We start from the raw sequence: 25662 nt of genomic DNA, 5'->3' as shown, positions 1-25662 counted from the left end.
CAAAGAAATAATTAGAAATTACCATATGGTTTGTCATCATTTACTTCTTTAGGCAGAGTCAGGTATAAGGGAAATCGGACTCATAAGCCAAGTGTTGGTTACCAGTACAGGACTGAATTTACCAGCACATACCTCTTTCTTTACTGTCACTATGGCCCTGGGTTGTGAAGTCACAACCCAGTCAAGTGGGAATGCATGAAGAATCAACCAGCTATAGCTGACACTAGACTAACACAAATGTCTTGATTCTTTCACTTCGTTGCAAATTCTAGGTTATCCACAAGCTTTGAAAGCATTTACCTATTTAATGCCAGAGGAGCAAAACTGCTTTTTAAAAACCTTCACACCACAAGCCCAAACATGTGGCTGTGTTCCTCTACATATACCACAAGACAAGCACTGGGTAAAGATGAATATTTATTCACTTTACAAAGAGAATGGTATTAAATTGCCATAAACAGCTCCATTTATAGACAAATATAACTGTACATTACACCAGCAGCTGGTTCAAACTTGCTTTCCCAAGATGCTTATACAGCTCTGGCTCTTAAGTTGAGCACACAAATCTCTGTTCTGCCATTGGTATTAAAAAGTCCCTCAAAGATAATGGTTTTGTTTTACATATTCACAGGTGGGAAAAAATAAGTCCATCTGTCCAGCCCTTTCTTAGAGGTGAGCTTCCATCTGCATGTCCCCTAGTGAGCACTAAGCCAGTATCGGCTCATTCTTTAAAAAAAAAAAAAAAAACTACTGATAATTTGCAAAGGCTTTTGTAGCACACCAAAATATTTATACATACATAAAAAATCTTGAGTGAGATTTATCATTTTGAAGGTAAACAGATACCCTAACACTGCCAAGAGTAGGTAATGAAAAGGAAGAAAAACATTAAATTATTTAATTATAAAAATATTTTCTTTGGAAAAAAAATTCCAACAAGGTTATCATTAATATCTAAAACCAAAGAGAAAAAATAAACAATTGTTCTTTGATCCATTAGTAATTTAAATAAAATGAAAACCTCTTCAAAAGCAGCTATAACTGAGTTTTTTTAAAAGTTGCAGGAAATGAGCACTTCTAATCTACATACTGATGATTCTTTACAAGCAATTTGCAGTCAAGAAAAATCCTTAATATGGCTAATCTAGCATTTTTAATGATCTTAATTTTTGTTTTGTTTTAAAAAAATACTTCACATGACAGCTTAAAAAATAAGTGGTTATTTTGGGGAAGCACTCCAAATAGTTAATCTGACTCATGTCAGATTATCAGTTAATAGACAAACTAGAGATACTGATGATTTTTTTAAATTACTATCATTTTTACTTCAGTTTTTAGTTATCACTTCATATTTTATGAAAATGTATCAAATTAAATGTACTAAATTAAAAAAGATTTTCACTAGTGCTGCTTTGCATCTGGATTTGATGAAAGATACCAACCTGAGATAAGAGCTGCCTCCTTCACAACAGTCCAGTTCTTGAACTCCTATGGGAAAGGTCTTTATCTGCACTTGTCAATTCTTGATATAACCAATCATACTAGGATATTATATTATAAAAATATACCATATATTGGACACTGATGTCAGTACATTGCAGAAAATGTGTCTATATACTGTGTAAAGTTTATTAACATTTGAATGAAACACTCTTATTTACACAGTCAAGTCTGGGGTGCTCAGGACAGCAAAGTGGCATGGGATCCACCGCTGTGAATTTGGAAATGTGCAGCGGTCCTTGGCATCCTGGCACAGAGGCAACCCTCACCACTGGGCAAGGTAAGCCAGAGTTTATACGGTTTGACCGGCTTGCTTTGCTGTCTTCATTCTTCTTCACTTTCATTTTCAGGATCTAAGTCAGAATCTCCATTTAATTCTTTTTCACTTGCTATATCTCTGTCCTCACCATTTTCTTCATCTTTTCCTTCAGCATCCTCATCTTCCTCTTCATCAATGTCCTCATCTTTTTCACTTTCACTCTCCTCCTCATCTTCATCCCAATTATCCTAGTAGAAATACCAACAAGGAAAGCATTCATGAAGGCCTCATTCTCAGAGTATGAGGTTACAAAGGCCGATGTATATACAGGGAACAAATCACTCACTTCAGAATCCTTATCTGCTATTTCATCGTCAGACTCCTCTTCAGAAGATTCTGTAAGGGGAGAAAAAATCCAGCCTTAATTTTAGAACAAAACAGAGGGTATAGCTTGGAAAATAAACAGAACCAGATTCCTGAACTTACTTTTAGAAATATTATTTATATTTAGCAATCATCCAACTAAGACATAACTATTTTTTTTTTTTTTTTTTTTTTTTTTTTTTGCAAGCTGGAGCGCAGTGGAGCGACCTTGGCTCACTGCAGCCTCTGCCTCTCGGGTTCAAGCCTCAGGCTCCTGCCTCAGCCTCCTGAGTAGTCACCACACCCAGCTAACTTTTGGTAGAGATGGGGATTCACCATGTTGTCCAGGCCAATCTCGAACTCCTGGACTTAAAGGATCCACTCACATCTGCCTCCCTAAGTGCTGGGATTACAGGCGTGAGCCACACCTGGCTAATTTATTCTTACATGTATAAAAGTATATTCATTATATTATTCCTTCAAGATCTCACTGGGCCAAACCAACTAGCCAAACCCCTTACAAAAATCTCATCTTAAAATACTAAGCCATATCAGGGCCACCAAATAGCCCCAGCGGATGAGGAAAACTTCAACACAGAAAAGCTGGCTTATAAATGAAATGGAAGAATTAGCATTATTTTTAATCCACAAAGTACTAACAATGTAATATTAGCAACTGATAAATTAGATGTATGATTGTTGGGGGAGTAAACACTCAAACATTAAAAAAAATTAACACAGCTAGACTATTTTCTAAGCATTAAGGACGATGTATCTCACAATGGAGAGGAAAAAAATGTGAATATGCACAATGTGGTTCTCGGTGTGATGTAATATGAGTGATCAGCATTGATGCAACCCCTCCAAAAATAAAATCTAATCAAACCTTTAGACTTCACATCCAGTTTAAAGGAACTGTAGCTTAGAGGAGCAAATTAAAAGAAGCCAAAAGGAAGCAAATCCACAACCACAAGGTGGGGCATTCTGTGAAATACACTTCAGCGAAGTCCATGTCATGAAAAGGGGAGTTCTTAAAGACTAAAAAGAGACTTCAGAAAGACAGTAACCAGATTCAACCCCATGATGCACAACTCGAGTCTAGTATGGGAAAAACCGCTTTAAAGGACATTCTATGGATAACTGGAGAAAGATGAAGATAAACTGGGCATTGGATAAAACTCAGGAATTGATTTCGTTAGGTGTGCTAATGTTATCCAATAATACAGAATGGGGTTCCTATTTTTTAAAGACATTCTAACATCCTTCTTCTATCTACTTTTTCTTAAGAAAATAAATCATTATCTCCAGATGAAGTTCCCTCACATGCCCATCTCCCTAAGCCCATTTCCCAAAAGAAACCACTGTTGTGAGCTTCTCATTCCTCAGTATGCTGTTGTAACATACACATTATATTACCCATGAATTACACATGTACATATTCACGAAAGACTTATATAGCAGTTCCCCCAATATGCGTTCCTTTTCCCCAGTTTCAGTTTCCCTTGGCAACTGCAGTCCAAAATTATTAAACGGAAAATGTAACAAATCAAGGATTTCTGAGTTTTCCATTGCGTGGTGTTATGTGCAGCATGGTGAAGTGTCGTGCTATCTGGCTCCACCTGGCCGGAGAGGTAACTCATCCCTCTGTCCGGCTTCGCTGTCTACACTAACCACCTGTTAGTCATTTAGTAGCCACCTCAGTTACCAAACCGAATGTTGCAGTATCGCGGAGCTTATGTTCAAGCCACCCTTATTTTGCTTACTAATCCTTTACAATTATACGATGCTATACAGAAGGTATCATTTTGTGACTTGATTTTGTAATCAAACTTATGCATGTTAACTCGACCTCGACTCCAGGCACTCTGGCTAAAGTAGTGTTATGCTAAAGGAATAAATCATTTTAAACACGCTCCCACTAATGAAGAATTATGTTGTTTACAAGTCTTTTTCTTAATTATAAAGGCTGCAATGAACATACTTATATAATCTCTTTACATTTATGTTTTAAAGCTATGTTGTCAAGCCTTTTAGCCTTAAAATGCTTTCACATTCTTAAAAAACTGAGGGCTCCAAAAAGTTTTTGTTTATGTGGGAAAAGTCTACCTTTATTTATCACATTCAAATTCAATTTTTAAATTTAAGAATATTTAATCTGTTTACAAATGCCCATCCATTATATGTTAACATAAATAATGTTTTAATGAAAAATGGTATTTCTGTGCTCACTTCAGCAGCACATATACTAAAACTGAAAAATGGAATTTCCAAAACAACAACAACAAATTCTACTAAGTAGAGTGGCACTGTTATGAACTTATCATATTTGCTTCTGCATTCTATTTTTTGGATATGTTGTTTTATTTGAACTATATGAAGAAAATCTAGCCTCCCACAGACGACTGGTTGAAAAGTGGAGGACATCATGAGCCTCTCAAAGAGTTCCAGGCATCCCCATAGGTCCTCTGTTCATACTTGGAGAAGTGTTGGTCCTTGGGACACACAAAAGCACTTCGGGATCCAAGCACTTTGGGATCACTTTGGGACAGCCCCCCGATGAATGGAAGGATATGCAAACTGCAAACTTTGAGATTACAAAGTTGCTCTCTAATAAGAATGCACACATACTCCCACCACAGCATGAGTTCCCATTTCCCAAATCACGGCCAACACCTGACCATTTTTACTCTTTCAAATGTATCCATTTCTCACAATATGGAATGTGATGTGGGATGTGATAATGGTAAATTTTTTTGTTCCATGTAAATTATCGTGTTTCTAACGATTTACTGAGCAGGCTATCTTCTCCACAATGAGACAATACACACCATCAATTAATACACCAAGAGTCCACAGAGCTGCGGGTTTTTCAGGGGTAACTATGCCAATCCATTGGTATAGCTGTAACTCTACGTCTACGATCAATTTGCTACTCAGGATATTTGAGGATGATCTAAAATGTTCTCTTTTTGACATCTGCAGGTTTTGTTATCAAGATTCTACTTGGCTCATAAAATGACTACATTGTTAGTACATGACAAAAAGGACAGCCCAGTGTTGTGGGTCATGCTTCTATTCCCAGCACTTTGGGAAGCTGACGCAAGAAGACTGTTTTTGAGGCCACATGCACAAAACCAGCTTGGGCAACAAAGAGACCTCATCTCTACTTTAAAAAAAAAAAAAAAAAATTAGCCAGGCACAGTGGCTCAAGCCTGCAGTCCCAGCTACTCTAGAGGCTGAAGCAGGAGGATTGCTTGTGTAGGAGTTTGAGGCTGCAGTGAGCTATGATCGACCTCGAGCCACTGCACTCCAGCCTGAGCAATAGAGAGACTCTGTCAAAAACCACAAAAAAAAAGACTTGTTCTTTGAAGGCTTGATCAAATAACCTTCAAAATTTCTGGGCGTATCTTGTGAGAGGTTTTATAAAGTCAATTTTAGAGCTACTGGCTTTTTCAAACTTTTTATTTCTTTTAAAGTCAATTTTGGTCATTAATGTTTCCTTAAAAATTAACTATACCACCTAGATTTTTTAACGTATTAACATTAAGTTTGTTCATATAGTGTTCTTCTGTTTAAATCTTTTCCATACCTGGCCGGGCACGGTGGCTCACACCTGTAATCCAAGCCCACTGGGATCACTTGAGCCCAGGAGTTTGAGACCAGCCTGGGCAACATAGTGAAACTCTTGTCTTTACAAAAAATCTCAAAGTTGGCCAGGCATGGTGGTAGCACACCTGCAGTCCCAGCTACTCAGGAGGATGAGGCAGGAAGACTGCATTGAGCCCAGGAGGTCAAGGCTGCAGCGAGCTGTGAACACGCCATTGCACTGCAACCTGGGCAACAGCCTGAGACCCTGTCTTTTAAAAAAAAAAAGAAAAGAAAAGAAAAGAAAAAAATCTCTTCCATACCTAATGCCCTTTTTTGTCATTGTATTATACTTGTGCCTTTTCTTTTCTTATCTGATCAACCACAGACTTTTGCCATGGACTTGCCTATTTTAATTAGAGGAGGCTTGCCAAAGGAAGATCTTACACTCATGTTTCCACAAAGATAACAGAATTCAGTCACTGAAAACTGAATGTTGTAATTCTAGACTCCATCCCATGCCCCTAGTCTTTACCTTCTTCATACACCAACTTTGCCTTCTGTCCAGGGGAAGTTGCTCCCTTTGTTTTCTCTGATGCTGTTACCTGGAAGAAGACGAAGTACTGTTCTGAAGTAGAGTGTAAACATATCCCAAGTATCACAACCACCAGCATTCCCAACTTTCCCACTGCTGCTAACTCACCTCCACCACCGTAATGGAGGACTTTCATACAATACAGAGCAAAACAAAATCCTTCAGATACAAGAGGGAAAGAATTCCTCTGTGAAGCTGAAAAATTCTGAGGTGATTAGAATATCTTTCTGTGCCAGAATTTTAACTGTATAAATACCCTGTAACTTACTAACTATATAACAATTGAAACACAACAGTGAGAAAAAAATTTGAGTAAAAGTTGAAATAGGCACAACTAAACTTTCTGTCAAATTGATAAGCTTCCAAGTTAAAGACTAGATCCTGATTTACCGATTTCTTATTGAAATAGGGAGCTCTCCGCCAGGCGCGGTGGGTCACGCCTGTAATTCCAGCACTTTGGGACGTCAAGGTGGGAGGATCCCTTGAGCCTAGGAGTTCAAAATCAGCCTGGGCAAAGCCATCTCTATGAAAAATTTAAAAATTAGCCAGGCATGGTGGTGCATCCCTGTAGTCCCAGCTACTTGGGAGGCACCTGAGCAAGGCTGCAGTGAGCTATGATCATGCTACTGCAGTGCAGCCTGAGCAACAGAGCAAGACCCTGTCTCAAAATGATCCCTATTCCTCTCTCCATTCCTACCATATCTAAAAGTTTTAGCCCAGGACAATACAATTTACTCACTTGTGTAATTAGAAGAATAAGCTTTCCATGAAGGTGTGAAAGTTTCTGAAAAGTTTTGACTCTGCTTTCCATTAACTGGTAGAGCGTCCCTAGCTGGGGTACCAGGTCAGGCAACTAGAGAAAAAAATGATCATTTGGCACTATTAACATAGTAGAGATGACAAACATGCAAATCATGCTCAGCTATGCCTCAGTATTTAGCCACTGCACCACACACATCTGCTTACAAGTACTTCCAGTGGCAGTGGCTACTTGCAACACAGCCTAACAACATCATGAATTTTCACAGAAGACCCTCAATGTCCTAAGAGGAAAAAATAATAGTCTTATAAAAAAACAATGATACAAGTGCAAGAGAGTGAAACTGCAAGGTGGGACTTTTCTGTATTTATCACATTATTTCAGATAAGGCCAATATCCAGTATAAAGTAGACAGGAAATTAAAAATGCCTCTACCACATATCTCCAGGCTAAAGAGGCTTTCCTCTGAATCTTATCCTCTGATGCTAACATATTATCTACCCTTACTATAAGGCCCAAAGAGGTAGAGAAACCTTTTCCCAGCTCCCAGAGACCAGCAGAACACAGTACAAAGCTGACCTTTTGCATTTTAAATATACTTCCTGTTAATGAGTCCTCTGAAGCATGCTTAAAAAATGAAAGTAGGACACACTCTTTTGCTCCCATGCTGCTCTCGTCGGAGTCTTTTGTATTGAGAATATAGCTGTTATGTTTGGAACACAACACGACTGATAAAGGTCTGGCTCCTCCAGGTTCGTTGAGGAATAAAACAATGGTAATTTGCCTTTCTCATAAAATCTTAAAGCCCCCTTGCTCTCTCTGCTTTCACACAGATGATCATTTTTAACATTATGAAAGGAAACCATCATGGCCATAACTTTTCTATCCTATATCAACTATAAAAAGCAACTGGAAAAATATAAATGCCTCTTTTTAAAGGAAGCCATTTGGAAGTCCAGAACAAGGTCTTCCTGTCCCACTGCCTTCAAACACCTGCATCTGGTTAATTTTCCTCCCATCTCTGGGCTCTAAGAACAATGCTGGCGGCTGGGTGTGGTGGCTCACCCGTGATCCCAGCACTTTGGGAGGCTGAGGCAGGAAGATCACCAGAGGTCGGGAGTTCGAGACCAGCCTGACCAACATGGAGAAACCCCATCTCTACTAAAAATACAAAAATTAGCCGGGCGTGGTGGTACATGCCTGTAATCCCAGCTACTCGGGAGGCTGAGGCAGGAGAATCATTTGAACCCAGGAGGCGGAGGTTGCGGTGAACCAAGATCGTGCCATTGCATTCCAGCCTGGGCAAAAAGAGTGAAACTCCGTCTCAAAAAAAAAACAAAAAAACAAATAAAAAGAACAATGCTGGCTTCCCCAACTCACCCCCTACCCCCAGGACATGCTTTCATCCGTCCCTGTAGCACTACAGAAAAAGGGACCCCACTCTTTACCCCTGATTAGCCTTTACCTGCACTCCTACTTCTGATACTTTAGTAAATAAGTGTTTCATTCAAATGTTAACTTTAAACAGCAGACAGACACGAAAATCAGTAAAGCAAGGGTTTAAGGTGACCGCATTCCAATTTATCACCTCCCTTTTGTGTCCCTGTTCAGACTATGAGCTCCAAGAAGATGGGGACCAGAGTGTTTTGTACATTGCTGAATTCCCATGCCTGGCATAGCCCTTGGCTTAAAGAAAGCACTTAAAAATATCTGCAAAGGAAGGAAGAAATGAAGGAAAAGAGCAAGGAAAAACATGGTTTCCTCAATAACTGCTACAGGCTGAAGGGTCCTCCCTATACCATTCTTTGGTCTGTTCTGCCATGACCTTGAATGTTACACCAGGACTACTCTGATAGTTATACCTCAGGAGTTGATTCCAGAAAAGATTTCACTACAAGGCCTCCTGGTCTCTCCTCACTTCTAAGCAAGTAACTGAGGCCACATTAGTGTTGCCCCATTTGCCATCCAGATTTCTAAGATCCGACGTCTGCTGGGATCGTTCATGCAATTGTAATACGCCTCGGCCACCCTCTCACCGGTGCTCCCAGGTCACCTCCCAAGAATCCTACAGGTTGGGAGACCCGGGATCCATCCTTACTGTTGTCTCCATGCCATTCCAGCATCTCACCGAGTTCTCCTCAGACACACAAAGAACAAACTACTGACCTCAAAGCAGATTAACCAAGTTTTCCCTAATTCAAGCCACTGAAGGCAAACGAGCCAGTGACAGAGAACAAGGGACTGTGAAAAGGCAAGAGCTGGGTGCGACTGTGTTAAGAAGAGCTATAGTTTAAAGAACAATTCAGGATTTTTTTTACAACTATCCACTAAAAACTTAAAACTTAATGTAAAACACTAGATAAAGAAAAAGAATTGAATACTTTCATTTCCAGCTTAAAATATAATGGATGTAATGATGTGGTAAAGAACCCAACTCATATTATGAATACAAATTGTTTTTTTCTGGTGTTGCTTTCCCTCTTCTATTTGCATAGGTAATCAAGAGCTGACAGCAGCACCAGCAAATTGTCAGGTAGTAAATATTTATTTATGTTACTGTTACCACTAACTACATTTTATCCTCCTGGGGCAAGGCAGGACAAATATGTTAGCATGTACAAAAACATTTAAAACTTGCCGTGTGTGTGTGTACAGAAAAACATCTAAATCCTAGTACGCCATTACATAACTTTTCTACTTTCTGTATTTGTAAAGATCTCTACAGAACACGTTAATTTTTAAATCGGGGGGGACAGGGAGAGACCAATTTATAAAAGGCCACAGCAGTGACATCATGAAAGGGCTCATGTCATTGCACCTGGGGTAAAACAAAATCTCTAAAGGAAGCATCTAACGGCTGAAGGACAGATGGGGAAAGGATGGTTTTGTTCAGCCATACTTGTCAAATTTTACAATCCTTATCAAAGCCAAACTATTCATACTCGGCAACTGAGGCTGAAAAGACTCACCGTGGACAGGTATGATGCATGAACTGTTAACACACATTTGAGCCACTGAACCATTAGCACAGCACTGGGGAAAAATAAAACAAAACCCAAGTAAACTAATGTTCACAAATTCAAAAGTAAATTCAACTGAGCTATTACAAAAACCCAGGCAGACAAGTGAAAATCTGTAAATGTTGCTCTGTGAAGATGACTATAATAAATATATCACTGTGTATATATCACTTTCCGTTTTTTCTTTCAGATTATCTGAGATCTGTGTCATAGATCTTGGGCAGGGATTGGGGACCACATCAGAGAACAGGACAAAAACCCCTTCCTCTATAACAGTTCAAGAATAAGGTCGGGGCCGGGCGCGGTGGCTCAAGCCTGTAATCCCAGCACTTTGGGAGGCCGAGACGGGCGGATCACGAGGTCAGGAGATTGAGACCATCCTGGCTAACACGGTGAAACCCCGTCTCTACTAAAAATACAAAAAAAAAAACTAGCCAGGCGAGGTGGCGGGCACCTGTAGTCCCAGCTACTCAGGAGGCTGAGGCAGGAGAATGGCGTAAACCCGGGAGGCGGAGCTTGCAGTGAGCTGAGATCCGGCCACTGCACTGCATTCCAGCCTGGGCGACAGAGCGAGACTCCGTCTCAAAAAAAAAAAAAAAAAAAAAAAAAAGAATAAGGTCAGGCGCGGTGGCTCATGCCTGTAATCCCAGCACTTTGGAAAGCCAAGGAGGGCGGATCACGAGATCAGGAGATCAAGACCATCTTGGCTAACATGATGAAACCCAGTCTCTACTAAAAACACAAAAAAATTAGCCGGGCATGGTGGTGGGTGCCTGTAGTCCCAGCTACTCGGGAGGCTGAGGCAGGAGAATGGCGTGAACCTAGGAGGCAGAGCTTGCAGTGAGCCAAGATCGCACCACTGCACTCCAGGCTAGGTGACAGAGAGGGACTCTGTCTCAAAAAATAAATTAATTAATTAAATAAAACCCAAGCTTTGCTTCATAATTAACTGATATGAGGGCAGTAATCTTCATCCAAATTGAGTTCAACTGGTTTTGCATTTTATGTTAACAATAAACATAAAAATCCATTCTGTCAAGAACAGCAGTCCTCTACTAACATTAAAAGGCAAATACAGACCAAAAGTGTGCAAAAAACAGTCATAATTAATGAATTATTTAGTTTTCCTCCTTTGTGAGCTCAGAAGGCTTATGCAGCCCATGAGAAAAAAATTTTTTATAAGAAAACCTACATATTTTACTATCTAGATACTGATGATAATATACCATAAGCTTAGGATCTTTAAGATGTCATCTTATTTAAATGTTTGATCAGATTATCAAGAAAAAAGACACAATATTTAGTCTTTTAGCTAAAATATATTTTTACAGAGTCTTAAGCAGCTATCACAGGTTCGGCAGGTATATAAGCAGGTATTTTGTGATATCAACACTAAGTTATTAAATAAAATAAGACTAATCAATTAAATGACCTGCTAATAAAGCTAAAATATCTATTTAGGCATTTTCCAAAAGAAAACTACAATAAAACGCTAAGAATAAGAATCATTCAACTTAAAATAAGGGAGGTGACAGGGGGTTAATATTTGACATTTAAAGAGTTTTACTGGCCAGGCGCGGTGGCTCACACCTGTAATCCAGCACTTTGGGAGGCCGAGGCGGCCGGATCATGAGGTCAGGAGATCGAGACCATCCTGGCTAATACAGTGAAACCCCATCTCTACTAAAAATACAAAAAATTAGCCGGGCGTGGTGGCTGGCACCTGTAGTCCCAGCTACTTGGGAGGCTGAGGCAGGAGAACGGCGTGAACCCGGAAGGCGGAGCTTGCAGTGAGCCGAGATCACACCACTGCACTCCAGCCTGGGTGACAGAGCAAGACTCTGTCTCAAAAAAAAAAAAAAAAAAAAAAAAAAGTTTTATTGGTTAGAAATCAGAACCACCTAATATTTAATTTCATGCTGTCAGACAACATTTTTTTTTTTTTTTTTTTTTTTTTTGAGATGGAGTCTCGCTCTGTCGCCCAGGCTGAAGTGCAGTGGGGCGATCTCAACTCACTGCAAGCTCCGCCTCCCGGGTTCACGCCATTCTCCTGCCTCAGCCTCCCGAGTAGCCGGGACTACAGGCGCCCGCCATCTCGCCCGGCTAGTTTTTTATATTTTTTAATAGAGACGGGGTTTCACCGTGTAGGCCAGGATGGTCTCAATCTCCTGACCTCGTGATCCACCCGTGCTGGGATTACAGGCTTGAGCCACTGCGCCCGGCCGACAACACTGTTTTTAAGTCACCTGGTTTTTTTTGTTTTTTTTTTGTTTGTTTTGTTTTGTTTTTTGTTTGTTTTTTTTTTGAGGCGGAGTCTCGCTCTGTTGCCCGGACTGGAGTGCAGTGGCCGGATCTCAGCTCACTGCAAGCTCCGCCTCCCGGGTTTACGCCATTCTCCTGCCTCAGCCTCCCGAGTAGCTGGGACTACAGGCGCCCGCCACCTCGCCCGGCTAGTTTTTGTATTTTTAGTAGAGACGGGGTTTCACCGTGTTAGCCAGGATGGTCTCGATCTCCTGACCTCGTGATCCGCCCGTCTAGGCCTCCCAAAGTGCTGGGATTACAGGCTTGAGCCACCACGCCCAGCCAAGTCACCTGTTTAATCTTACCTATTAGGATGTCCTTGTAACCTCTTTGTAAGCTAAGAGAGAAAAAAACACTATTAACAACAGCACTTCAGACGCAACCAATGCTGTCAATTCCTATGACACAATGACAATACTGAGAAATTATTATTCTAATAAGTAGTCTATTTTAAACCAGCATAATACAGTCTATGAAGACATTCCCACAATCAGAGTAATTAGCTGATAAAAGTCTAGGATAGGACTTATATGAAGGAATGTACAGAACTGGCAAATCCATAGGCAGAAAATAGCTTAGTGATTGCCAGGAACTGGGAGAAGGAAGAATGGAGAGTGACCACTAATAGATACAGGATTTCTTTCTGGGGTGACAATTGCATAACTTGCAAACATACTGAAAAACACTAAAATGTATACTTTAAAAGAGTTAAATTTTATGCTAGGTGAATTATATCTCAATTTTTAAAATACAAAGAAAAAAATCAAGGTTAGGCAAATTTTTATAGTAGGTAGTATTACAAAAACATATGAACACCCTTTTCTATACAAGACACTGCTTTTTTAAGTACACAGTTTTCCCCACCAATAACAGTACACCAGGCCACACTGTTAATACCATAACTATACTTGCAAAATACTTCAGCAGCATGTTAGACAAATGGAATCCAAGTATAATTTCTAGTTACAAAGAATACACTCTATTTTTAGGCCTAATTTTTTAAAATTTATACCCACTCTTGTAGGGCAAGTTTCAGTGAAATTATGCATACTTAAAAAAAAAAAAAGATGGGGTCTTGCTATGTTGCCCAGGCTAGAGTGTAGTGGCTATTCAGAGGTACAATCACAGCGCATTACAGTCTTAAACTCCTGGGCTCCAGCAGTTCTCCCACCTCCAATTCCATATTGCCAGTCACAGAGATTAACAGCCCATCTGTGATTAAGAAAATCAACACATATAAAAACGGTTTCGGTGTTAGGTTAAAGTACCTCACAGGACATAATGGGAAAAACCAAAATGAGCATTTGGGAACTTTATGTTGGGGTGTTTACAACAATTATTCTCATGTAGATGACATCCTGTACAAACAGCATTCTGTGCCACAAGTTCCAAGTGCCTCCAGGTAAACAGACACACAACAGCTATTAGCAGAATAAAGGTAAAACTGCCAATGACATTTCCTTTCACTGCCGCAGAAATTAATCTAATTTCACTTTTTTTTTGTCTAAAGTACTTTCCTCCATCCATTATTCACTCTGAATGCCATCTGTCCTCACGTATTACAAATCCATTTCTCTAACTACTGAATTTTCCATTTAACTCATGGCATTAGGATGCTAAAATGAAAAAAGCAGTCAGTTACCTCTTGTAACAATGGAATAACAGTATGGAGGGGCATCCTTAATACAGTCTTCTTTATAAGGTTTACATTCCTAGTTTGAAGTACTTTCTGTGAGAAAATAAAAGGATTATTAAGATGAGCATACTCACAAACCAAGGACACTACAGGAAAAAAAAAAAGTCTGTAAAAATGAATTCTTTAAATCATTTAAGACCAAGGCAATAAACTACAAACGGAATTTAGCAAAAATAAAGGTTCGAGGGACTGAATGGAGCATATTATGTCCTATGGTGAACAGACAAGCATAGTCTTTGGGTATCAGTAAATTTACTTCATTACTGAAGTAATTTTACTTCTTTGTGTTTTATTAAAACATCTCTAGACATTTGAATACAGACATACGCCACTTTAGAGATGTTCCCAAACTTCCATTTTATGAAATTTGACCTGTATCCTCCCTAGAGTGAGCAAAACAGTAAAATTACTTAGAAAGCAAGAAATCCTTTTAAATTAGGTGTCAATTTTTTGGTAAAAGTTTACGCCAATCAAAAGATGACATAATGAGAGCTTGAATCAAAATCCTTTAACAGTACGTCTATGGTGGAGACCCAGTCTCCACACTGGGTTACAGCAAAGGACACAGAGCAGATCAGTTCTGGTCCTGCCCCTTAGAAGCACATCTTCTGGGGCAGGCTGTTCAACTTCTTCAAGCCCCACATGCTTTACAGAAGTAGAAGGTAAAAATTAGGGTCCTTTTGAAAGAGTTTAGTCCCAGAGAGTCTTTCTAATGGTATATGTATTTTTTGGTGATGGTTGTGGCTATAAATATGCTCAGAATAGAAACAGCAGTGGCACCGAAAGGCAAAAATAGAGAAAGTTAGTTTCCAACCTATTAATGTATTTATTTGAAACAGGGTCCTCATTCTGCTGCCTGGGCTGGAGTGCTAGGCACACCACTATGCCTAGCTAGTTTTTTAATTTTTATTTTGTAGGGCTGGGGTTTCACTATGTTGCCCAGGCTGGTCTCAAACTCCTGAGCTCAAGCAAAGCTCCTGCCTCAGACTCCCAAAATAAAAGGATTACAGGCATGAGCCACCATGCCTGGTTTCCAACTTACTTTAACAGTCTCTAAAATATTTTTTCAGAATTCCCTATGGATTTAATTTGCTTGTAAAGCTATCTTTACACTAAGCTCTTCTAAATCCATCAAGTAGTATTTAAAAACTATCACTGACATAATTATATAGTTTGTTTCTTATGCAAAAGAAATAAAACATTTTATACATCATTACTGAAGAACTGAGGGATAGACTATACTGATTTAATAATCTTAACCTAAATTTTCATTTTCAAATAACCAGAATACAAGATTCAAAACAAACTATGCTGATATTAACTTTAACAATTCAAGAGGTGCTTGATGACACTAAATACTCCTCAAACCATCTCTTCATTATAAATAACAGCACAAAGTTCCAATGATCTAGAGGCTATAGGAAACATTCTGCATGAACTAGTCTACAAATTATCTTTTGATATACAACATGCTCTTGTAAAGGTCCCCAATTTTCACAAGATGGTCACCCAAACCACCAGGCTTCATTGTCTTAAATGGCCAAGTAGAGTGGCAGCGCATCAGGTCAAGAACCCTGAACTTGTTCTCTATTATGTATACCGAGAAACCAGAAAGGACTGAAACATAATGGAAGGTTCAAAGACAGGAGGTTTGTGAAAACCACCAGTGCTCTAAATAGAGAATGATCATATAATTCGTTGTCCAAACTGGGACACTTCTGTGAATGGAAGGAGTCACTATTAATTACACCAAGATGAGAGGTATAAACCAGAACTGGTGCAGACAAAAAAGTATGGCCTAGCTATTTAGAAGTTATCCCAAACTGTAGGGCAGAAGAATTTTTAACAAGTTGTTGGATACTTCCATGCCCACTAAAGACCAAGGCTCTACAGTAATGATTTTCTAATTTAAAATAAGCAAATAAAAATACGTTATCCCAAACTAAGTGAAATGATAATAAACAGAGGAGTCAGCCTCATTAATTTCTGCAAGGATATATGTAAAGAAACAAACCTACAAGCCACAGTTATAACTACTAAAAAGGTGGTGTTGAAGACAAGATTTTTCTTTTACAACTTTACTGCAGTACACATGAAGCATAATAAACCACATATTTAAAGTGTACTGCTTGATCAGTTTGACATACTCTTTACCCATGAAACAAATACTATGATAAAAATAAACACTGTTATCACCCTTGGGTCTCCTTGGGTCCCTTTAAATGTATCCCTCCTTCCACGACCATTCCAGGCAGCTACTGAACTATATATTGGTCTGCTTTTCCAGAATTTTTATATAAATAGGAATTTATATTACTTTTTGCCTAGCTTCTTTCTCACAGCCTTAGTTTGAGATTCATGCATACTACTGGTCTATTAATAACACAGTACTTATATTGCTAAACAATTTGTTTCTCCATTCACCTGTTAAAGGACATATGTGTTCTTTCCAGTTTGGGGCCATTACAAAGAACATTCACGAGCAAGTCTTTGTATGAACGTATGTGTGTTACTCTCTTGGTAAATATCTAGCAGCAGAATGGCTGCATCATATGGTGGATATATCCTCAATTTTTTAATAAACTAATTGTTTTCCAAAGTAGTTATACCATTTACGTTTCCACCAGCAATGCAACATATTTGAACTTCAGCTGCTCTACATCCTCACCAACAGATGGTATTATTGTCTGTCTGTCTCATTTTTATCAACCTACAAGGGGTATATGCAAGCTTTATTTCATTGTGGTTTTAATCTGCCTTTCTGTGATAATTAATAATGCATAATACCTTTACATGTGCTTACTGGCCATTTGAATTCTATTGTGAAGTGTCTGTTCAAACCCTTACCAACTGCTTTTGAGTCCAGATTCAAATCCTTTGTCTAACTTGAGTTGCTAACATTTTGTTACCAGCCCTCGGCTTGTTTTGTTATACTCCTAACACTGTTTTTCCAAGAACAGAAGTTTCTAGTTTTGATAAGGTTCAAATGACCAATTTTTTTCTTTAACATTTCACGCATTTTGTGCTGTATCTAAGAAATCTTTCTCCACTCCTGTTCACAAAGATGTTCTCCTGTTTTTTCTAGAAGTTTTGTAGTTTTAGGTTTTATAGTCAAGTCTATGGTCTATTTTGCATTGATTTTGTGTAAGGTGAGATAAAACTGAGATCCATTTTTTTCCAATTGTATGTGGTCTATTTCTGGACTCTGTTTTGGCCCCTTAATCTATATCTATTTTTTCACCAATATTAAACTATCTTGACTATTATAGCTTTATTTTGAAATCAACTGGGTGATTCCTCCAACTTGTTCTTTATTTTACCATTTCTTTGGTTATTCCATGTCCTTTGCATTTCCACATAAATTTTAGGATAGGTTTGTCAATTTCTACGAAGGTGGCTGACAAGGACTGCTGGAATTTTAATTGAGAATGGATTAAATATATAGACAAATTTGGGGAGAATTATTGACCCTTAAAATACAGAATATTCTGACCCATGAACAGGGCTTAAACCTCTATTTTCTTAAGTCTTCATTAACTTCTCTCAACTGTTATAATTATCAGTGTAGAGACAGTTATCTGTTTTAGATATACCCTAGGTATTTTTTGGTACTACTATAAATGGAACTTTTAAAAAACATTTAACTTAAATGCTTTTTAAAATATTTAAAAATATCTCCTATGGGTGCCATGAATTACATAAATACGCTTCTCTTTTTGCATAAGCTACAGACTAATTCATTGAGTTACAATTCCACCTTCCAAATGCCATTAATGTTAATGCCAGGTTTTCTATGACAGACAGTATTAACCTCTTGGAAGCACCCATGTTGTACCCCTGTCACTGCTCACATTCTTCTTTTGTTCTTATTTTTAATATCCTCATAACTATGTATCCTCATAAGGCAGCTTTTGAAAAGGGGGAAAACTTTTTTAGAAGGAAAAATGTTACTTCCCTCTTTCTTTATTAGAGTACAGAATGTATAAATGCATAATCTCCTAGGTAATACATTACAAGAACATCCATTCTTTTCTTTTTTAAAAAAGGGTTTACTTGGCTGGGAGCGGTGGCTCACGCCTGTAATCCCAGCATTCTGGGAGGCCAAGAGGGGCAGGTGACCTGAGATCAGGAGTTTGAGACCATCCTGGCAAACGTGGCGAAGCCTCGTCTCTACTAAAAATACAAAATTAGGCGGGCGTGGTGGCGCACACCCATAATCTCAGCTACTTAGGAGGCTGAGGCAGGAGAATCACTTAAACCTGGGAGGTAGAGGTTGCAGTGAGCTAAAATCGCACCACTGCACTCCAGCCTGGGTCACAATCCATCAATCAATCAATACAATAAAAAATTTCCTGAAAGGGTTATTTTATGCCAGCACTTTGTGAGGCTAAGGCAGAAGGATTACTTGAGAACAAGACTTTGAAACCAACCTGAGCAACACAGCGGACCCTGTCTCTACCAAAAAAATGTTAAAAATTAACTGGCTATGGTAATGCATGCCTGCAGTCCCAGATACTCAGGAGGCTGAGGTGGGAGGATCACTTGAGCCCAGGATTTCATGTAGTGAGCTACAATTGCACCACTGCCCTTCCAGCCTAGGTAACAGAGTGAGACCCTGTCTCATTAAAAAAAAAAAAGCAGAGGGGCATGTGTATTTTATGCTCTATACTTTTCAAGCACACAATTTTTCATCATTCAACCACTTCTCTATTATTTCTACCTAAGTAACCTATACAATTTAAGAAGTGTTTTCATAAACAGCATTTTTCCTTTCAACAACCTATAACACTTATTGAAAGTTACATATTAACATCTTTGAAATGTTCTTGCCAAAAATGATTTTAAACTGGATCTCTTCTAGCTTATAGATCTAACCAGATCTAGATCGTCAAGCTTCTAGATCTAACCTATATAGAGAACAAGACAGACAAAGCAATGTGTTAAATGATACCACAATGATGCAGTATGCAAAATACTGAACATGGAACTCTCTACTGTGCAAATAACCTAACTTCTCCAAAAAAATAAATTGCAAGACACAGAAGGGGCATACCAACTAAATACAGTGTAGACTCTGTTGAAATCTTGTTTTAAAGAAAGCAAAAATAGGCTGGCACAGTGGCTCACACCTGTTAACCCCAGCACTTTGAGAGGCCAAGGCGGGTGGATCACGAGGTCAGGAGTTCAAGACCAGCCTGGCCAACATGGTAAAACCCTGTCTCTACTAAAAATACAAAAATTAGCTGGGCATGGTGTCACGCACCTATAACCCTAGCAACTTGGGAGGCTGAGGCAGGAGAATTGCTTGAACCAGGACCCAGGATGCAGAGACAGCAGTGAGCTGAGATCGTGCCACTATACTCCAGCCTGGGCTACAGAGCAAGACTGTCTCAAAAATAAATAAATAAAGTAAAAATTAAAAAAAACAAACTTTGAGACAATCAGGGAAATATAAACACTAATATTTGATAATTTTTAAAGAATTACTTTTTGAGGTACAACAATGGATTATGGTTATTTTTTAAAAGGATGTTTTAAGTTGAATGGGGCATATTTATGGATAAAATGTATGTAATCATTTGAGACTTGCTTCACCATAACTTGGGGAGACAAGTGAGACTATCAACAAATCAACAGTTGATTGGCTAGTATTGATAATTTCTGAAACTAGGTAATGAGTTCGTGATGGTCCACTGTACTATTCTAAATGTTCTGAACTGTTTCTTAATAAGAAAAAGCAAAAAATTTGTACTCGATTCATTTGTACCTACTGAGGAAGGTTTCAAAGCATAATTAGTAGGCAATGAGGGCAGTTAAGTTATATTCCGTTTTAAAAACACTGTCAATTGTTTTCTACAGATTTTTCACCAAATCTTCACCCAGGTTTCTATGCCATGGTAAACTAAAATCTACCTCCACAATACATTCACAAACTATTTTAAAAGTAATTTTAGGATCAATGTACCCTAAAAACACGGATCAAGTAAAATCAGACACACTATTCATAGGTTATGGATTAAAGTCACATTGACATTCACTGAAATCATAACACTGCTACGAGTCATTAAGAATAAACGCATTAGCAAATGTAAACTGCTTTAATCTGATCAGGCAGTACTTGAATCCAACCAGTTTTCACTTAAATGTTCTAGATAGAATGCTGTCAAACTGTAGAATTTACGAGAATCAAACTGAGTAACTTCATACAAGCAGTCACCAACTTACACAGAAATCAAAAATGCCTCCCTTTATACAAAGTTTCTAGTAATTTTACCTCTACATATTTGACAACATAACCCCCAACCCTCTTGAATTTTCCCCCAAACCTCCTACCCATTGCCAAGGTTCCACCTCACTGCCCCCTCTCACGGCCAGGGGGAAATAAGTTTCTGGAATCCAGAGTAAAAACTCAGGAACGCATTTTCCTACAGAAAAAAATATAAATTGTGATCTAGAATGCTGAGTATTATCATTCAGCTACACTATGTTTATAAAGGCTTTTATGAACTAAAGCCTAATAACCTAATAATTCAGAACAGTATTTCTATGAGAAAATGCATTCCAAGTTCAAAATAACTCAATGCAATCCCTTTGTAGGTTGGTGACTGTCTGTATAATGCCACCAAGTGATACATGTTTCACTAAACTCATAAAACATTACATTCCAAATGGCTCTGTAACATGATGGCTCACAGCTGTGAATGTGTTATGTCAATCATTTTCTAAGAAATATTAATCATGTTAATTTAGTTAAAAATTGCTACATACTTACATTTAGCATTTCAAAATCATTACTTTCTAAGCCCTGGGTAAGAAGAACTGGAAAGCTATTTGTCTGGAGGTCATCCTTTCCTTTTTTGCGTGCGTCTATATCCATTGCTCCCAGGCGTTCTTCAATGCTAACCTACAGAACAGAAAGGATTGTTAATGTGTTACGAGACTTAAAGAAGTTTGGAGACAAAAAAAAAAAAAAAAAAAAAAAACAGGATTTACACCTCAACCCTGGAAAACACTAATATGCTCATTCTTATTCCAAGAGAACCTCATTACCATAATGCCAATGTTGGAGACAGGTGAAACATCTGCAATCCAAGCTTCCAGATTCTAGCAAAAAAAACAACGGCCCAAGAAGCACATGGTTTGAAAATGTTCATTCATAAAAATCCTTCAGAAGAGGCAAGGACTTGGCATCTGATTCTAAAACCCAAGACTTAAGACCTATTCTCAGAGAAGCTTGCCCCACTACAACTACCCCTTGGTGTCACCCTCAGATCTGCAGGAGGAAACAAAATATTATTACAAGGGCATAAAGACCGCTATGTTCCCAAAACAATTTGTAAAAAATGTCTTCCTATTTTTAACGGTGAGCTCCAAATGATTTATTAGCTAGAATATGCTATACTACAACTAAGTGTCCTTGATAAATACTTAACAGTTACGTGTAAATAAACATGATGCAATTTGCTATACAAAAATTCAACTGTGGTCTCGGTGTGGTGGCTCTCATCTATAATCCCAGCACTCTGGGAGACTGAGGCAGGCGGAACACCTGAGCCCAGGTGTTCGAGACCAGCCTGGGCAACATGGCAAAACCCTGTCTCCACAAAACAATAAGCCAGGCATAGTGGCATGCATCTATGGTCCCAGCTACTCGAGAGGCTGAGGTGGGAGGATCACTTGAGCCCAGGAGGCAGAAGTTGCAGTGAGCCGAGATCAAACCACTGCACCCCAGTCTGGGTGACAGAATGAGACTCCATCTCCAAAACACAAACAAAAACAACAACAACAAACACCCTCAATTGTATAGAACTGATTCCTGACCAAATCAAGTCTAACATGTTCTGTCAGCCTCTTGGTAACTAAGTCAAAAAGAAATTTGTTCTATGACTAACAGAGCTAAACAGATGTGCTTGGTTTATCTTAACACAAAAAATATTAAAAAGGACATGGGGAAATTAAGAAGTTGAAACTAGGCCAAGCCAAAGAAAGTTGGCACTTTATTTTTAAAGTCAGCTATCACGTAACTGAGGAATAACTTTTATGAACATGTTATGAACATGTTTTATGAAGCTATGTTATCCCCACCGTACCACCCAATAAACACATTTATAATCAGTTAAATTATCCTACGAAGTGGACAAAGAAAAACAAAAGAATAAAAATTTAAGTAATATCAGCTAAACAAACATAGTATTTCTGTAAGAATAAGAGTTAAAATTCCAGATTCCTTATGTAAGAGGGAAGAATGTGAATGGAAGATAAAAAACAACTCTCCACAGACATGTACAGTAACCACAAAGGATTTTCGAACTGAGAAAAACATGAAAATCATAAACACTTACGCAGTTATAATGACTATTACTTTTAGAGACCAACATGGCACTAAGTTAGCCAGGACTGCTCAGACAGCCAAGAGAAAAGATGCATCACTGAAACTCAGCAACATGCGAAACCCAATGATAGTCATCACAGCAAGTCCTGGCTTGACTTACTCCATTTATGTTACCTAGCTAACTACTAATGGTCAAAACAGCACCCTCTCTAGTTACTAAAGGTTCCATCTTCTCCGTTAAACAAAGATGACAATCTAGAATTTTGAAACCTATGATGGTGAAGATAAAAGAGAGCATAAAGAGCATAACAGCAGAAATCTCAGTAAATTTCTGAAGATTTAACTTTGGCTCTATCCAACACACTTATTAGAATTTCCCAGTAATTTTTTTTTTCTGAGACGGAGTCTTGCTCTGTCGCCCAGGATAGACTGCAGTGGTGCCATCTCAGCTCACCGCAAGCTCCGCCTCCCGGGTTCACGCCATTCTCCTGCCTCAGCCTCCTGAGTAGCAGGGACTGCAGGCGCCAGTCACCATGCTCGGCTAATTTTTTGTATTTTTTAGTAGAGACAGGGTTTCGCCGTGTTAGCCAGGATGGTCTTGATCTCCTGACCTCGTGATCTGCCTGCCTCAGCCTCCCAAAGTGCTGGGATTACAGGCGTAAGCCACCACGCCCGGCCACAATTTCCCAGTAATTTTAAATCACAAACTCAAATATATGGTCACAGTGGTTGCATTACCTCATTTCCCCCTGATTTCCTCTTGCTCTCTACTTGCTCAGTTTGTGGAGGAGCGGGCTTGATAGCTGCATGATGACCAGGAATCCCAGGCACCAGAACTTTTGCTTCGGAATTCATCACTGGTGTCCTCACCTGTTCAACAGGAACAGCCAAAGTGTGAAAAAGGAAATCATACCTTAGTCCTTACGTATCCTCAATGAGAAAACAGCTTTTAAAAGGGCTCCTCTCTTGGAAAAATGCAATATAATTAATTTAATATGATATCAATTTAAGATATATTTTAAATTGAATGTTGACAAACTTTTTAGGTGACAATCTGAAAGACTGTGAATTTAAAGCTTACAATACCACATAAGAGTAAAATCCAACTGGCCCAATGGTAGTAGGTTATCAGAACTTATTAATATTTAGTGTCACTAACATTGGTATACAAGCCCCCACTACTAAATTTGACTGGCTTTAAAAAACTACAGATTACATAAGGACACAATGATTTTTAAAAATTTAAAAAGTGAAGTTACACATTTTACAACTACCTCCGGAATTCAATCTCTGCCAGAAATGCTCAGACAGCCAAGAGAAAGGTGTCATCTCTGAAACTCAGCCAGCAGCGAAACCATATGGATGTCATCACAGCATATCTTGGCTTTCCCTTTCTCATTAAACCATGAAACACGTCCCCTACATGTAGACACCAAATTATATGCAAAATAGAGCACCATGATTATGTTCCTATGCTTTTGTGGTATTAAATTCTAGCCCCATGATGGTTTTACTACACCCTGAAATACAGCATTCCTCTCAGCAAAGTAATGCTCTTTTTTTTTTTTTTTTTTTTTTTTTTTTTTTTTTTTTTTTTTTTTTTTTTTGAGATGGGGTCTTGCTCTGTCGCCCAGGCTGGAGCACAATGGCATGGTCTCAGTTCACTGCAACCTCCGGCTCCCAGGTTCAAGTGATTCTCCCACCTCAGCCTCCCAAGTAGGTGGGACTACAGGCGCCCACCACCACACCCAGCTAATTTTTTGTATTTTTAGCGGAGATGGGGAGTAATGCTCTTTTAAGTACTGAGACTGATAAAAAACATCTATTGGTAAATCTGATATTGATATTTATCCCTACATTCTTCCTGGCCCAGACGATTATGCATGGTGGGCAGGGAAGAACCACATCCAAGGTCTTCAACCGCTAGTCTTCTATTCACTCATTCACTCAACAAATCAGGAGTACAATCCTGACATCTAAAAGCATAATCCCACAAAATTTATAAGACAAGAGAATAAAGATATTAAAGAATAAAAAGATAAACTCAGTTTAATCATAATACTAAGTAACAGTTCCATTTACCCAAATTCACCCAAAGAAATATCCTTTTTCTTAAAACTTCGAATTTGTAATGTGCTCACCTTTGTTATAGCTGTTTCTACTTTGGGGGCCCAGCAGTTTGAAATATCTCTTACTAAACACATATGAGGTTCTCTGGAGTTTAAAGCCTGAAAATATATTTTTTTAAAGGGGGAGATGAGAGGAAAGAAAAAAAAGACAGTGTCAAACAAAGCAAATGGAAACAAGAACAAAATGAAAAATAAATGACTACTTGTGCGTTTTTATAAAATATTAAAAAGTATAGAAGGCTTCCATACTCAATTGTTAACCATGATCACCACTCAGACTGATGGCAGTTAAGACAAATGGTAACTCTGAAGACATTGGGTACCAAGGTTTACTTTCCTCAGCTATGAACTGCTTGAATTTTTCACCTTTATTGTTTTTAAAGGTCAACAGAATTTTGAAATATAACAGGTTTTAAAGAAAACGTATCAGTTCATCATCCTTTTAAGAAATAGTCTGTGCTCAAAATAGTAAATGGTTCTACTCTTAACTCTCCTATTGTCCTCTCCATAAGCAAGTCAGAGATAGCACTGATGATTAACAAAATGCATCTGTATGTTCTGACATATTAAATAGGATTGGGGGAGTCAGATGCAGCAAACCAACAAAGATTTAAAGTAATACATAATTCTATATGCCCATGTAATTAATCAATATCGGGAAAGACACAAAACAAATAGTCAACAATGGCTGCAACCAGAGAGGCATGGAATTCATATACGGAAAGGAGCCATGTGTACAGCTTAACACTTTTCTCCTTTTTTTTTTTTTATTAAACCATATGTATGTATGCTTGTGTGGGCATATAATATTCCACTGATAGTCTTGCTAAGGACCATACTAAGTAAAAGTATTTTAAATGCAAGCTTAAGAAATAACGTATTGTACATGCTTATGATAACTCACAAGTCTTCACAGAAATGTCTGTAGTAAACAATGTTAAATCATTGCACTGCCCATTACATTTCCACTTAAAAAATGAGTGTTAACACTAAGAGACCCTATTATTAAGATTTATATCTTTGTAACTAGGCAAAATTCAACATAAGTCATACCTGTACTGCCCAACTAGTAATACACTAGGAACATGTGGCACTGAGCACTTGAAATGTGGCTAGTCCAAA

General features: G+C 38.5%; 1 protein-coding gene and 2 non-coding genes across 3 annotated transcripts in view; all 3 read right to left on the bottom strand.

The window, feature by feature from the left end:
- Positions 1–399: 399 nt before the first annotated feature.
- Positions 400–25662, bottom strand: part of WDR43 (WD repeat domain 43) — a 57349-nt gene continuing 32086 nt past the window's right edge. Inside the window, exons 9-18 of the mRNA XM_010371169.2 lie at positions 24553–24639; positions 23150–23281; positions 20852–20983; positions 14026–14112; positions 12689–12720; positions 10032–10095; positions 7042–7155; positions 6243–6312; positions 2106–2155; positions 400–2007 (exon numbers count right to left, since the gene is read on the bottom strand). Of these exons, the coding sequence (XP_010369471.1) occupies positions 1825–2007; positions 2106–2155; positions 6243–6312; positions 7042–7155; positions 10032–10095; positions 12689–12720; positions 14026–14112; positions 20852–20983; positions 23150–23281; positions 24553–24639 (951 nt within the window). The 3' untranslated portion in view covers positions 400–1824. The remainder of the gene's footprint in view (positions 2008–2105; positions 2156–6242; positions 6313–7041; positions 7156–10031; positions 10096–12688; positions 12721–14025; positions 14113–20851; positions 20984–23149; positions 23282–24552; positions 24640–25662) is intronic.
- LOC115894437 lies at positions 22477–22554 on the bottom strand. Its single transcript, XR_004054556.1, has one exon. It is a non-coding gene; the product is annotated as a small nucleolar RNA SNORD53/SNORD92 (small nucleolar RNA).
- Positions 23711–23788, bottom strand: LOC115894436. The gene has a single exon (XR_004054555.1). It is a non-coding gene; the product is annotated as a small nucleolar RNA SNORD53/SNORD92 (small nucleolar RNA).

The sequence above is a fragment of the Rhinopithecus roxellana genome, chromosome 17 (genome assembly GCF_007565055.1).
Source record: "Rhinopithecus roxellana isolate Shanxi Qingling chromosome 17, ASM756505v1, whole genome shotgun sequence".
In the NCBI taxonomy this organism is placed as follows: Eukaryota; Metazoa; Chordata; class Mammalia; order Primates; family Cercopithecidae; genus Rhinopithecus; species Rhinopithecus roxellana.
The sequence above is the reverse complement of the archived record's forward strand: the minus strand, read 5'-3'. Positions and strand labels throughout refer to the sequence as shown.